Below are 16,389 nucleotides of genomic sequence, written 5' to 3'. Positions count from 1 at the left end.
CTTGCTCACCCTCTGCAGTGACATTAACTAGTGGGGGCTCTAGATGAGCTTCCTGTGGAGCAGGAAAGGCCAGGACAAACACAGGCGCTATGCTGGTTTTAATAGGCGCTAGGCCCACTCAAGTGTAGCAGTTCATAAATTAGAAAGGAGAGCAAAGAGAGGAAGATGGGAGACTGAGCAAATACAAGCAGCAAACATATGACAGAGAACTGCCTGCCCTCTGGATCATCAGTCACTTCAGCATGATGTGAAAAGGAGAGGAAAGAAAAGAAAGGCAAGATGGAACAAGAAAGTGGATGGAGAATCTAATAAAATGATAGTTATTGGCCAAAGCTTCGGTGAAAATAGCACAGGAATACACAAACTGCATGAGACACAAATTCAAAGCCATCCAAGACTCAAGTATAAGCTTTTTTTATGGTCTGGAGAAGAGACGGATGGGGAGGAGGTAAATGGGCGACAGGCACAAGGCCTCATCCACCTGATGCCACAATGCTGCCTCGCACGCCTTCCTTTTGTGTTCCAAAGTGCTGGGCAGTGGAGAAAGGCAGACACAAAGAACAGACAGGACTCTCTGCAGGACACTCTTTGTGCCATCGCCACTCACAGGCGGCAGGACAAAGCAGTCAGCTGCCTGGACACCTCGTTAGCCCACTCCCTGCAGCTCTCACATGGCACAGGGTTGACTGCGGCCCTCCTGCTGGGGCTGGCTCACCGCTACAGTGGAGCTTCAGCCACTAAGAAACACACACATAAACAAACACATACACACACACACAATGTGTGACTGTAGAGCATTAGAGATCAAGGAAGAAATAGCGTGTAATAAAACACACCTGTTCCACAGACGGTTCAATGCCCTCCCTTCACAAGCCTTTTCATTCATATTTGCTTAGGTTGTTAAAGCCGATCTTTTCAGATGCAGTCCACAACAAAGCACCTCGAGCTTGTTGGAGATGGCTGGGGGAAGGGGATGAGGCTCTCTTTCCTCCTTATGCTCTTTTATCTTTTTGCCTTTTTTCTGTCCAGGTTGGACGGGATGAAGGGAGAATATAGATAAAGGGTGTCAAACTGAGGTTGGGTGTTTGGTTGACGATATCAATGAGAGGTGCACAAAGACCTGTGTTTATAAAGTTAACCTGACCAGAGCAGAGGAAAAATCGATCATGCAAGGAGTGCATACTATAGTACACACTATAGTACACAGACTGTACAGTACATACACAGACACACTCAGACCCGACAAGCAATTTATAGCAAGGCCGCCCATCTTTGAGAGATAAAACTGAACTGAAGAAGGAAATGTTTTGACAACAATTAAAACAAGCTGATGTATCCAGTTAACAGACACTTTCAATACTATAGCAGTATTTGTTATTGACTGGATTATTTCCTCTCAGCATTTTAGAACGGCTTTCAGATATTAGCTGGAGGCTAAATGACATAAAATAACAATAGTCAGCTGAAAAAGTAAATCCTAGCTCCTTAAATTTGTTCATTTGCAAGCAAATAAATTATTTTGACATTTGGAGGCTCTGGAATGTTTCCACTCACAATCTTCCAAAGGCTGTATGAGGCTGTTTTGCTATTACCAATAGGCTGTTCCTTTTAGCATGCCCTGGAATATTAAGTAGGGTTAGTGCTTAGCTTGCTTAAACCAAGCCAAATAAATATGCAGGAATTAGTTCCAGCTTCATACTCCGTCAAAATAGGATCCACCAGTCAATGCACCAAAAAAACCCATTCACCACACTTCAACTCATTCGGGCTACAAAGAAAAGCAAAGCGTATTTCATATTGACACAAATAAATAAATAAATAAATACTGGAAGCTTTGTGTGCACTGTGTCAGTGCCTTACATGAATGCAAAGCAAAAATAAAAAATAAAATACTGGGGCCCACACAACTATACACGTGTGAATACATCTGCAATCGCCGGTTGTTGGGCTGGTGTTGGCTGGTTGGAAAATAATTGTCCAACAATAATGCATACAAAAACCAAACAATTCACCTTCCCCAGCACTCAATCACATAAGTTTTCCAGACATTACAAGGGATGATGTACCAGAATGTAGCAATCAGTCAACCTGGCTGTGGCCAGCACCCATTTATCAGTCTGTACATCCCTTCCCATTCAACAGCTGTGGACTCATATGCTGCTGTCCCTCTGCCTGTCACTGTCCATCCACAGCCATAGCAACCACAGCACACATCGATCAGCCCACCCCTGCTGCTTTTTAATCTGTTCCCACCCCCAAGGACCAAATACGCTTGAAAAGTACAGTGAAGAAAGGTCACCCCATCCAATTAGAACATAATCAGGGATGTACACTAGAGGGTCATTCCCTGAACCCTTGTAGCACATCGTAAATCCTACACTGCCCAAGGAGGGGCAGTTCTGGCAGATTCTGGCAGATTCAGAATGGCTGACTGATTGCAGCACTGGTAAATGAGGCACTAGAATACATATTTTACTGTAATGGTGGATACGAATAATATGAATTGTTGTTTGGAGATGTAATGGCATGTGAATGTTCCGCGTTTATTCCCTAAAGTGAACCATGTTATCACCAGTCCGTGTATTGACCCTGTGATGACCCTGGGGCCCAGATCAATCAGGTGTCCAATCAGGATTAGATCAAGCTGCCCCATGCATCCTTTCTCATCACTCTAGTGGCTTGCTCCTTGTGAACCCCCCCATCCCACAAAAGGACATATATGCAGGCAGAGAATGACAGGCCTGCTGGAACGACCCAATGGAAAGAACCATGTGGAGACCATTGTCATAGGTTGGCAGAGAGACAAAAGCTAATGAGAGAAGTATAAAGAGAGAGAGAGAGAGAGAGAGACAGAGAACGAGAGAGAGGGTAGGTCAGTGAGCTTTGAGCCTCTCGTCGGCTGATCTAAGCCAATTAGAGACAAGTGACAGCTCAGCTACATGCTCATGACACATCTAGACCATGCCACCGCTCTGAGCCCCAGCACCCCACAGTACAAGCTTGACTTGGACCCCATCAAGCCCTAAACACTCCGCCATGAAAGCCTAAATATCCCTCTGCCACAACCCTCATCACTCCAGACACAAACCGAAGCCAAGGAAGAGGGAGAGAGTATGCTTAGCAAAAAGACTGGTCTCTCCTTCTGCCCATCTTCCTCTGCTCTCCAGAAGGAAGTGGTCGGCCAAGCAGAGCTCTCTGCTTGCCTTCATCATGGTCAGCCAACTCTCTTGACATCTGATCTTGTTGAGAGTTGCCGTGACGACCTGGGAAATCCACTGACCTTTGCCCCAGCGATTCAAAACTTGTGAACCTGAGACGAGAGAAAGCCAAAAAGCTTGGTGGGGGATATGTGAAATGAGGATTTTCAATTATAAAAGGGGGCAGGTTGAAATGACCACTGCCAGCTGTCACTGCTGTGTTTTCTTTTTCCTGTGAGAAGATAATGGTGTAGAGCCCTCCCAGTATACATGAGGGGAGGTGGTAGGCCACCAGGTTGTGGGTTGTCAGGGCTCCAGCACAGGGCTTCTGATTAATGAGACAGGGCGTTGCGCCACAGGGAGCTCATCAGCACGTGCCACACTGGTGGTAACAACAAAAACGCTTGACACTGTATAGTAGTGGACTGTCCACATTTTTATAATGAGTCACAGCAGTTAAAAAGTCAGACACTTGTAGAATGAATGTAGACAAATTTACCACCAACACCATACATATACATGAATACATACTGTATAAACTCCCATGACGTTGAAATTGGATATGTATCCTCTCATTCACCCTTGACTGAGCATCAAGTGTATGAAATGTGTGGATGGCTGTTTGGGGGAGAAGAAGCAAGAAGGATGACAGCAAGGAGTGATGGGAGTAGAGGGACACCCAGCAGGGGGTGGGACAGGCCAGCCCTCTGTACGTCTAACGTCTGCCACTCAAGAAAGTTAATGATGCCACGTTCTTGGGCCAACCATCCCCCTGCTGTGTGTGAGAAAAGAGACAGACACAGAGAGAGAGGACTGAGGGTGATGTTGTTGGCACATAGATGCAGTCAGAGGAGGTGAGATGATCTTGCAGGGTGAGGTGGGGGTGGGGCATGTGGGTAAAAATTGAAGGTCCAAGAATATTTATGACAATCAACACCCCAGTTGGCACCGCTGTGTGATTTTTGAGATGAATAATATATCCCCCTCCCTTTTCTTCTGAATCCCATTGCTGTCTCCTGCCCTCATCGGCATCCTTTATCGAGTCCAGTCTTATTAAGGTTTATGAGAAATGCCGCTAATTTTATTAGCAGTCAGTCACTAGGTTGCTATTTGATTTTTCTTAGCAAGGGGTGGGGATAGGGATGGGTGTTTTGGCTGCTGGGCTGAAATTGTTATCAGCCAGTTAGGGAACAGCAATTTAGGGGATAAGGGAGAAATGGAGGAGGGATGGGGGTAGAAGAGAGGCAAGATGCTGAGGAGAGATAGCAGAATCTGGTCTAGCACTCAGCAAATCTAGAAAGATCGTGCAAGGTTGAGTTTCAAAAAAATGTCATACAAAGCAGAAAAGGCCCTTTGTAATGTAAATTGATAAAACATGATAAACAAAGGGTGTAAAGGTTCATAGATGTCAGAATACCAACCTGGGCTTAAATTGTGGTTATTGCAGTAACAACAGAACTTGAGTAGTATAAGAATGAATAAACTGACATATGCTCATATCCCCTAGCCAGTAATTGCATTATCTGTGCTTTTCTTCCTCTGACACAGGAATAACCCTGCCTTCCCGGGCTGTTTCCCGTTTCATACATCTCCCAATAACACTCGGGTAACTGTATTATCAGTGTGTGCTAGAGATGTTCTCCAGACTGCCAAATGCACTCATATGCAGCTCTGTTATCAAGCCATGGGGTCAGATGATGGTCAATCGATGATCAGTCGGGAGGTCAAATCCAGGGCTGACCAAAGGTCAGCCTATCTTGACCCAGAGGTATAACTGGCCTATTACCCTCCTGTATTGCTGTGAATAGAGCTAAATCATGTGGACAACTCCCTTCTGCTTGGAGTCTGATAATCTGATAAGAGCAATGTACCATAACCTCAGATTAGTTGTCACGGGATCGCGGAAACAAGTACCGACATATCCACAATATTTCTAAATTATTGTTTATTTTAATGTCCGGGATTCTTGTCACAGAACAAGGTTGTGTATAAAAGGATAAGTGAATTACTGAAAACAGTTTTAACTAATTTAACTAATAACACATTAGTTCCATCAACTAACAACCGACTAATTGCAGATGTATCCCACTCATCATGTTTTGAATAATACTGTTTTCCATAACCTCTTGCACAGCAACAGCAGCCAAATCGATATTCATGAAGTGTCGGAGATGTAATTCATGTGTTCCACATGAACACCACAGGGACCTTTAAAAGAAAGACTAGAAAAAGCCAACATGTAAATTTCACAGTTAATTCCTGGGCATGGCTTATGTTGGCCAATTAAGCTGTTCTTTCAGCTCCATTACAACGGGGTGTCTTGGGGTTCATTTTTCCCTTACTGTGCCATTTAGGCTTCAAATGGGCAAACGAGCATTGTGCAAGTTGGACGACAAGAAGGGAGTTTGGAGCCTGTTACAAAATGTGTGTACGTGTGTGGGTACAAATCCTGTCTTGTGTACGAGTTCCAAACGTCTATGTGCTGCTGTGCCTCTGTGCCTGTGTGCATGGAAGCCTAATTTGTGCATGAAACAGGAGAGCGTTAATGGCTTTTAAAGATCGCTGGAGTCAAATGAGCGCGCTCATCAGTTAGCCACACACCCCCTGGTGATCACTCAGTGTCGTTAGATTTCATTTCCTGTGGAATAAGAAGATCTCCGTGGATCCAAGACAAATCCCTGCAATTATAGCCACGCTTAAGATGATTCACTACCTTCATTTCTGTCTCACTAGGTGGTGGGTACTGTTGTGTATGCATTATTGAGTTGACTAATACATCAACAGTAATCATTAGAAATACACTAACTTGATTTCTTAGAATTTCTTCCTGAATTTCTCATCGACACAGAAAGCAAAGAGAAACATACAGACGACTGTGCATATATACCTATCTAAACACACACACAAAATGAAACACAGGCAAACATGGAAGTCACCTACATGTCCGTTAATAGCTTTGCCCTGGACATTGTAGAGCATGAGGGCCAGCAGCAAGAGGCACTGAGATAAGGTTCAGCTTTGCATTTGAATAGGGTGTTCTGATTTCTATTCAGTTGGCCTTTGGCCATGCTAGTGCTTAAGTGGTCTGGGCGAGTCTGTCTGGTCTCTACTGTGCCAACCAATGTGCAAGCTCATATCTGGCAATGCGCAATGTCTGTCAGTGTCCAGGACTGTCTGTCTGTCCGTTTGGCTGGATGAGTGTCTGGCTGGTTAATAATCAGCCTGGCTAGCTGCTAATCATCCTCCCAGCTGCAGAAGCAGGTGGCCGTACATACCACAGCTCCCAGTCTCATTCACCATGTGATGTCATCTCTCTGCACCTGGTCACACTGCATTACACATAAGTGAGAAAGCCCGTTTCCCTCTATGAAATCACATGCTGGTCCTGAAGCTGAGAACCTTTGACATTTATTTCTCAATGGAGGCGAGGTAACAGCTCTTGCAGTGAACTGGTAGCTGCTGAGTGAACATCATCAAACTTCTTTGTCCCCTCCTTCACCTCGGCCAAGCCTGGGACTGATCCCAGAGCAGTCTAACAGGCAGAAGCAGCAGTTAGGACACACTCCACTTCGAAATGGAAGCCATTTACTCTGCAACACACAAGGTCACCTTCAACTAGGCACAGCAGCCCAAATTCCTCTGCTGATATGCCCAATGGATGCAACGGCACAGTCATGAAAAGGTCAGGCAGTAAAATGGAATGGAACCACAGCTGTCTTAAAAACCACACTCTTAAACACTTGATCTTGTCTCCCTTCACTTTTGAAAGTGATCAAAATGCTTTGAGTATCACTTTCAAACAGCAGGAAAGGAAAGGAGAGAGGGAGGGGAAGGAAAATGGGGGAAAAAAGAAATAGAGTGATAGAGGGAGGGAGATCTGGTTTCAACTCTGGTCTGCAGCTGTTGAGGGCTCTGGTGGCTGATAGGTGTCCCTTACAGCAAATGTAATCCAAGCCAAACACAATCTCTGTCCACGCCATCGGGAGATCACCAAGTCATAACACATCCGGACCCACGATAACTCTGCCATGGCCCAGGGCCAAATAAAGCCTGGTAACGGTTTAAGAAAAACAGCTGGAGAAAAAGAAAAGAATAAATAATTACTAAATAATAAGTCAACATAAACCAAGTTACATTGAGAAAAAAGAGGTCCTGGTGATGCGTTTTTCTCAAAATCACTACGCAGCCAAAATTGGATTCAATGAACTCTTAGAGCCAGTTTCGAATTTGTTTCCCATGTCCCCCCGCCCCTTCCCTACTTCCTACCTATCCACACAGTTCAGTTGAGAACCTAATGAAGCTGAAATTCTGTGTCTCCTAAGTTCCCATCGGGCTACTTTAAGGAGGGACTGTCCTTCCTTAATGACTGCACAACTAGAAAAACAGCCACAAAAGCCATTTACTTCAAGCATTTGTGTGTGTGCTTGTGCAGTTGGGTAATTGTGTGTGCACAACAGCTTCCAACAAAATATATCCATCAGACTGCCAGTGTGTAGTGTGACAGTCGTAACCCAAAATAAACAGACTGAATCATGAATCTGGTCCTGAGTCCTTACCCTTCCTCAAGATCAATCCCCAGCAATATTGTGCACTCCACAGTGTTGCGCAAAGGCATGTATGCGTGTGAATGAATGTGTGTTTAAGGGTGTGTGTGAAAGTAACCAAGGAAATAATGGGCATTTGAACCAGGAATATCAGTGCAGAAATAACACACCATTCACCACACCAGAGGGTGAATCAATTTCAGCGACATTCGATTCAAACCCATATCAGCTAGCGCCTGAACTTCGGCCCTCCATTCTGTCACCTCCTCCCTAGCTCCATATGATGGATTACCATCTCTGGCAGAGAGAGAGAGAGAGAGGAAGGTGGGGGGGGGGAGGTCAGTCACTACAGGGACACATTCATTGGAGGGGAGCGCTGGGTTAAGGAATTATGGTTTGACAGAGATCTGGGGTGGATAGGACAGGGCAAAGGGTTCTCCAGGGGTCAGAGGATCCAATCCTGGCTGGACTCAATGGCAAGCCAGCCTCAGAACGTAGCAGTCTATAGGGATTTCTCTCAGGGTCACATTTTTCCATTAATATTATTATCACTCACTTGTCCCTTCGCCCACCTGACAGCAAATAGAGTGGTGTCAGGCATATTCATCTATCTGCTAGTAAATGTCACACCTGTGGAACAATTTGACATAGACTTGGAAACCCCACATGTAAGGTTATCTACACACAGCCTGAAGAACGGATTAACAGACTTATAAAGCAATGGATATTCTGGAAGATATTTCGATGGTCATCAAATTAATTTTGCTTACTGAAAACTGCAAGCTACACAGGGCTTGAATAAATTAAATATATAAGTCAATATTAAAACATAAATCAAAGTGCATTCCATCCATGAACACAGGAGCCTCTGAGCCTGTCTGTGTTTTAAGGCTGATCAATAATCAGCCTGAAGACAGATCTCAATAATTTACAGCTCAGTCTACATCTCAAACTGTCTGATGAGAGTAAACAAAGCGGCAAGGCAGGGTAAGTTCATTTTCTAGAACATGCTTGTCTGAAGGTGCTTACGTTTTACAACAATGCTGCCACGCTTGTACAATTTAGGGACCCAATGTTAATGCAGAGATTTATTTTTCAGTCACTGCAGAGTGAGCACCCACAGTGTGAAGCATGGGTGATGAGACGAATGGGGGTGGAGGAAGCAAGGAGAACGAGAACAGAGAAGGCAAAGCACAGCCAGGCAGGAGAGACAAAGCTATAGCTCTGTATTGTCAGAGTGAAGAGGCCATCAATAACAGTGTCACTATAAGGAGAGAAAGAGGGAGAGTGTGAAGGAGTGAGAGTAGGGTGTATAAAAGAAACACAACAAAATCCGGTGCGACGGGTGCTTCATCTTGCTGGGCACTAATGGGCGTGAGAAGTGGCTGGCTCAGCATTCTTTGCTTGACGGCTCACTCCTCTGCTGACGGGCCTTGGCATCCATGACGGAACGCCACACTCTTGTTTAATCCAGTTTATACACTCGAAGGAGACACAATGGAGGAAGTAGAGAAGTGAAGAGTGAGAAAACAGGAGAGAAAGAGAATGAGAAAGGGCTGAGAAAGATGGTCAAAAGGTCATCCCAAACTTCTCCTCAAATCTCCTCAAACCCTCGATCTCTTTGCCAACTTCCTGCATCTTCTCATCACACTTTCCCTCTTTGTCCTCGGCTCTTACTGCACTACTCCATTATTGCGGTCATTATTCAGCCATAGAGTGCCACGGTCTAGGTATGCTATATTTCCCATCTTCAGCACTATATTCACTTTCACTGAAGGTAAGAAGCTAACACAGAGAGTCTATTTCCCTTGGTGGAGTTGGGGAGGTCAGAGCTGGGACACAAGGTCTGCCGAGGATAGTAAAAGTGCAGTCTCAGGACATATTATGTGCGTGTATGAATGTGCTTGTTTGTGTGACAGTGAAAGGTTAGAGTGCTGGTAGAGACTGCAGTGTATTCCTATGATTTATCTCCATGTGAGAGTTTTCCAAATTTCTGTTCCATTACTGCAGGCCAGTCTTTTTCCATGGGAGTTGAGAGGTGGAGGGAACTCCACATTTTCTGTGGCCATCTGTGGCTGATAAATGAGAGAGCAATCTGCATGCTGCTGTATATGGTTGGCAACAACTGCATGAGTGTGTGTGTGTGTGTGTGTGTGTGTGGGGGGGGGGGGGGGCATTGTGTGAGTAAATCCCAATAGATAACAACACCTCTTTACAGAGGTCAGCAAACTGCAGCAGCACAGACACAGAGCTGACACATTTAATCAGGGATTTTTCTTCTCTCACAGTTTATCAGGGGAAGATATTTCTCACACCCTTGCCTGCCCTCACCATCTCTCTTATCACAGGACAACACTCTCACCTTTTCTGCATCCATACTTTTCGCTTTTCCTCTGTCATGTAACTGCTTCTTTCTGCACTGAACTTGGCCACTTTCAGCAAGAAATCTCAGTAGTGCTGAATAATTAACCAATAGCAATAGTCATTCAGATCATTTTTTCTTTGATATCAAAATGCAAAGATGCGGTTAAGTACATAGCAGAATAACATCTTTTCAGCAACTATGGTGGCATGTTTTTTCTGTAACAACAAAGCTTTTAGAATTCACTGCTGCTCTGATTGGTGGCTTATACTGGCCTCTTCTCCATGGCAACAGCGGCAGAGGCTCATGTGTATTTAGTATTAAGTCCCATCCGCCATGCCAAAATTACAGCCAAAACATGATTTCTCTGAAAACTTATTGGATCATTAAATCATTCAGGAGTGTCTCTTTTACTATGTTCAGTAACACAGAGGATACCATTCAAAGAAAAAATTTAATGGGAATACACAAACACACTTCACTTCAGACACACTGAGATGTACTGTGAGAGTAAAACATATTTAAATACAAATTAGATTGTGCTCAGTTTTTGAGCCCGTGTTTAATTTCCTATCTGTAACGTGCATCATTAATGTGCTGCAATGGTTGCATTGTTGCTGCTTCCTTCATTACCCTTCATTATTTCTCAAGGACTTCAGCGCAGATGAAACCTCAGCCTACTGGGGTTTATACAAGCGTGAGGGCAGGTGTTTGTGTACACTTTTGCACGAGTGTCTGTTGTTTTTATGCACTTGTCACTCCATTTTCTCATTTCCGAAACACAATAATGAGTCAAGATGAGCTTGTGAAAGCATTGGCAGTGCAGCTCAGCCTGACTCCCCACCTGGCCAGCTCCTCCTAGCCTGTCCCTTTATTAGCTTCCCCTCATGCTGGACACAACAGGAACAGCTTGGTACCCTCCCTCCTCTCTTCACCACTCACACCTCTCCCAACTCTATTTTCCTGCTAATTACCTTGTTGTACGAGCACCAAATGCTACCTAACGATTCACTTAATTGCAGAAGTGGTACATTAGATGATATCAAAGGACCTTTTTAAAAGTCATCCAATCCCATTCCAAGCGGCATTTAGAACCAACCCAAGACATCTGTTTCATTTCTGTGTCATTTGCATTTTTAAAGGTTACAAACTGAACAAAGCAACGATACAGATCTACACCTCAAGATTCTGTGTTTTCATTCCCTTGCGATGCCTCTCCCGCCTTACAATTATACACATTTAATACACACACAATCACATACATGTCAGAGGACCTGGGTCACATTCAACACTCAATTAAAAGTGCAACTGATCACCCTACATGCTTTTATCTAGAGCACTACGTACGCGTGCTACCCATCCACCTGAAAAGATGGGGCTAATTAACATTTTCCTATCGCCCCAGGTGTGCCTTGTCACACTTACATATACACCGATATCTGCAGTGCTAGCAATTTATTCAGTAGCAGTGGCTGCAGCTAGCATTTCTGACACAGGCTTCACAATGATTTATGAACCTGCTCATTGACCTAGTTTATTCTGAAAAAGGAAAAGGGGGCACATCTCCTCGTATATGCGGCATATCCATGCCATGGAGCCGGCCTGCAGTCAGTGGAGAGCATGGGAGGAGGAAAAAGATTACAAAGCAGACTGCTCAGACACCCTCTAGGCAACACGTTTACAAGTTCTCCATCTTCTGAAGTACAACACAGTGAACAACAGCTATAATGAAATCTTTTCCCAAATGCAGAAAAGTGATGTCTAAGCATTAACCTCCAACTCTGCACATGCACCAAGGACTTTGATAACATAAGGCAGTGCATGCTCTTGTCAACCCATTTGTGAACAATGTGTGCTCAACATCTAACAGCACTAAAAGGAAACATGTTTAAAAGACTAAGCCCAGTAACCGCATCAGTCCCCTCAATCTGGCCCACATTAATAATGCAGAGGCACCTCTCAGAGGCCTCTTCCCCCTCTTCCTCTCCAGTCTACCTTTCCCCATCTAACAGAGAGAGTGGTGAGTGCTGCCCAGCTTGATGTCCAGCATGCAGCAGTGCCACTATGCTCACTGGACACTGAGTTCAATCTGTTTCAGAGCTGCAATTCAATTATCTCACCAGGGTTCTGCTCAACCACTCGTGAACGGAAGGGGGGCAAAGGTGTGTTCAATATGAGGGAGGGAGGGAGACAGAGGAAGGTGAAAGGCGGGGGGTGGGGGCAAGATATATCATTAACACAAACCCAGTTCAACATGGATATAGATTTAAATGCTGCTTTTTCCTGTGCGATTAGCTTTGGCTTTACAATCACTAGACGGATGTCAGGACCTGATAAAGCTAATCACTGCAGTAAGCCAATGCGGTGGGATTTAGCACCCCACCCCCTTCTGCCCCAGTCCCCCTAAAGACCTGGCTGAAAGAGAAAGCTGAGAAAGCCCTGGGCCCAAAACAAGCTGGGCATGGAGTGCTCCACAAAATGACCCTCCCCCTTTGGGATCTACGATAGGAAAACAAAAAATACAAAAAGAAAACACTGCAGATGGTCATATCTTTATGTCAGTGAGGTATTTTTACACAGTATATAATTGATCATAACTTCATTTTTGTTGTTAAAAATACTTACTGTTTAAATATATATTTCACAAAGAAGTGGGACATATTAATTGATTTATTAACTACACTTAAAGACAGATGAAAACTACTATATTTAAGAGAGATGGAGCATGAGAGAGGGTGCATTCAAATAATGAAAATAACACTGTGGCAAAAGAACAATGGCGCTACATTAGACAAGTGCTGCACTGATTCTATTCGTTCTGGTGCCCGAGGCCGGACACTTGATTGGTTCAGACACCAGTCCTGCAGATCAGCTTCAGGAAATTCCTACTAAATATCCATTAAACTTGCAACAAGTCACTAATGTGTTATTATAATACCCCATGTGCATATTTCTTACTCCTCATCCCGTCCATTTTCTATGAAGTGCCTCAGAAGGCTTTGATCCGCTCATGATCAATTGATTCATATCAACACTGTTCTACTTCATCATAATCAAGTAACATAGTAGACTCTGTTGAACTGCACTTGACCCACCTACAAAACCGCTTCCTATACCCACTCCATCTCGGTCAGGCCAACACTGCTGTCATTTTTAAACCGTGAAGTTGGGTCAGGTCAATTTAAGCAAAACTGTGTGAGGTAGTGTAGTGCCAACATGGGTTTATCCATAAATGGAACTGGAAGATCTGTGACAGGAGATCTTACGATTTTTGACAAACAAGTAAATGTAGACAAGGACTCATTTTGATTAATTTCATCCCTCCCCGTTAGTGTTCCTCTGGTAACACTTGCACCCTTGGCAAAAACTTATTTCTGTGCCCAAAGATGGTCCTGGTTGGGCTTATTGATGTAGAACAAAGGTAGAAGATGAAAAAAGATCCAGAAAATCCAGTTAGAAGGCGTATTAATTACCAAGATGTTACACAGTTGTTTATATCTCTATCTTGGTGTCTGCAAAGTGACTAGTAAATTAGCCCAGGGCAACAAGCCACGCACTACATGTATTTTTGTCTACAGTAAGGTATCTGGATAAAAGGTTTTTGGCCAGGACAGTGTGTTGCCTGACAATGGGACAGCTATGTACAAGGTACAGTTCTGTATTTGTGTTTTTTTATAAAGAGTGTGGCCTGTGGCTTTGGTCCGAACCGCTATCTCTCAATCCCAGTATCACTAGTATTACCCATTAAAGGTGTCTTCTTATTTCTTCACCTTCCTAGCTCTGTCCTATCCCCATGTCTCCAGGCCTCCTGACCTCTCACCCGTCACATTTAAGCCATTCAAGCAGTCAATGCCTCTATTCAATCCCCACTGCTGCTCAACTCATATTACATGAGTGAGGTAGAGAGAGTGTACTGAAAATAAAGGATAAGAAACAGTATGAGAAGGGGAAAATAAAATAATCTGGAGACTTCATAAATTTTTCATGAATTTTCATTTAGAGTGGGAGAGCCCCCTTACAGCAATCGATAGATCAAGCTGCTGTCATGCAGTTAGCACCTGGGGGCTGCTGAAAAGCCCTCGGGAAGACAGGGGACAGGATCAGAGGCGGAGAGCAACCCCCTCCTCTCAACACACAAAGTCCATTTCCCAAAGATCACAAACCACCCACTACCCATCCTACTACCACTTATCATTGTAATCACCTTAGAAATACAGTTACAGGTCACTCCTACTACGAGGGAAATATTATTTCTGCTCAGAATATTGTCAAACCTTTAATAAGCAAAATGTTGTTTTCTGTTTACTAAGGAGAATGGGAGAGTAGCATCTTGTTAAATTGAAAATTAATAGAAGTTAATTTCACTAACTTTACAATGCCTAAAGTTCACGTCACTTATGGTTTGAAATCTCAAAGTCTCCCATCCATGTTAAATAACACAAATCAAGGGAAGCATCTAAAAAATGTGAAAATCACTAAACATACATATTATAGCAGGATTATGTCTCATGAAAATAGCCCTTGTCTGTAACACAGTCTTTTTTTACCTAAAATTACAATGAGTAAAAACATCATAAAGACATGGAGACTTTCCGCTCCGCCTTATGTGCAGTTGAGGTGCCTCGGAGCTGCTCCATAGGAAGCCCAGCCTGAGCCTCCTTGGGGGGAGGCTCATCTTCAAAGGTAATTTCATCCACAGCTCAGGTTCTGCCTGTCAGTGTTCACCAACACAGTCCAGGCAGCCTGTGTCAAATGTCCGTCAGGATTTTGATCTGTGCATGACGTTCTACCCCACCCACCTTAGAGAGACCCATGCCTGCTATGCCATCATGTCTGTCTCATTTAGTTTGACAGTAGCTTTATGTCCAAGTCAAAGGTCTGCAAACTTCAATAAAATGTTCTTGAGGTAAAAATATATAAAATTTATCTCATGTCCTGTGTTGAAAAACTCATTCTGCACAACTCATTATCCCCCCAAAATCACATGTAGTGAGACTGGGAGCTTAATTGTCCCTTATAGACCTACAGTAAATTATTACAGTGTGCAAACAGAGAACACCAAAGCAAGATGGAATGAACTCTATTCCCTACAGTAAGAACCATTTCATTTTCCATTATGTATATAAAAAAAGATTGCATAATGTTGACAGGAAATATTCTCTCTCAATTTTCTTGTGCTGAATATAAAATTATTTTCAATATATGGAAGCAGCAAGATCAAGACTTTTCTTCATCTAGCAAAAGGACTTGTGCAAAAAAATCTAAGCAATGCGCAAAGAGGAGATATTAAGAAGAGTTTTGACTCACATGCTACTTCCAAAGATGCATTACGGCTGACAGCCTCCCCCAGGTAGTTCCGGGCCACGCAGACATAGGCTCCCTCATCTGGTTTGCTCCGCCGTCCATGAACTATGCGAAGGAAGAAAAGAGAGCCACTGGGCAGCAGCATGCGGTGAGAACGAGGGTCATCTTTGTCCGTTTCCACTCGCTCTCCATCCTTGTACCACTCCACTGTTGGGGTTGGCCGCCCCTCTGCTTTACAGTTGAGAGTGGCGGGCTCCCCTTTGGAGACAATCAGGTCAGATGGGTGCTCCACGATCCGGGGTGGGGAGTCCTCCTGGCGCAGACGGGATCCTGGAGGAGAAAGAGATGCAAATCAATCATAGACGAAAAACATAGACTTTTAGCATCGTTTCAGCTCAATATTTTAATATTAATAGAGATTCTAAAATCAATAGCCCCATCTATTAACATGATAGTCAGCAGGTACACTACGTAAATAGGGAAAAGGTAGAGATTAAATTAAAAACACAACATGATTACATTCCCCATCTAGCAGGGCTAATGTGACAACCTTTGATCTACATACAACCAAAAACTCAAATTCAGGTGCCAAATCAGCACTGTTGGGGAGAAGGACATACAAGTTATTTTACTTAATTTGCTGCCACGCTACCCAGATGGGGATAAGCAATGGAAAATGGATGGAAGAACTTAACTAATAGTTACTAAAGCTGGGTTAGAAGCATGTAAAAAAACAACATATATTGGACCTTTAATCACAACAAAAGGCCAGTCAAAAGACAGCCATCTGGTCATCTCAACCCTATATGCAAGGGCTTGTGGGTAATTGGACCCATGGGTGAAGAGTGAATGGAGGCATATAGTCAGCTTACCTACTAAGTATACAGACACCCAAATTACATATTTGGCTTTCTTTAGGGTGCAAACAAGTACAACTGTTTTATATGTGATGTGAATATGAATGATGGGGGTCCAGACTAAT

At 43.7% G+C, this 16,389-nt stretch overlaps 1 protein-coding gene across 1 annotated transcript; it reads right to left on the bottom strand.

Annotated features, from left to right (window-relative positions):
• Nucleotides 1-245: 245 nt before the first annotated feature.
• On the bottom strand, nt 246-15,737 carry zgc:77784 (uncharacterized protein LOC402947 homolog; the record flags this gene model as incomplete). The annotated part of the gene is made up of 2 exons (XM_038694713.1): nt 246-737; nt 15,411-15,737. Coding segments are annotated over 2 exons (347 nt in total), but the record flags the coding sequence as incomplete, so codon positions are not given.
• Between the last annotated feature and the right edge of the window lie 652 nt (nt 15,738-16,389).

This window comes from Micropterus salmoides, unplaced genomic scaffold (genome assembly GCF_014851395.1).
Source record: "Micropterus salmoides isolate LMB-PRFRI ecotype aquatic unplaced genomic scaffold, ASM1485139v1 Ms_hic_scaffold_331, whole genome shotgun sequence".
Taxonomy (NCBI): domain Eukaryota; kingdom Metazoa; phylum Chordata; class Actinopteri; order Centrarchiformes; family Centrarchidae; genus Micropterus; species Micropterus salmoides.
This window is presented reverse-complemented; position numbering and strand designations above follow the sequence as displayed.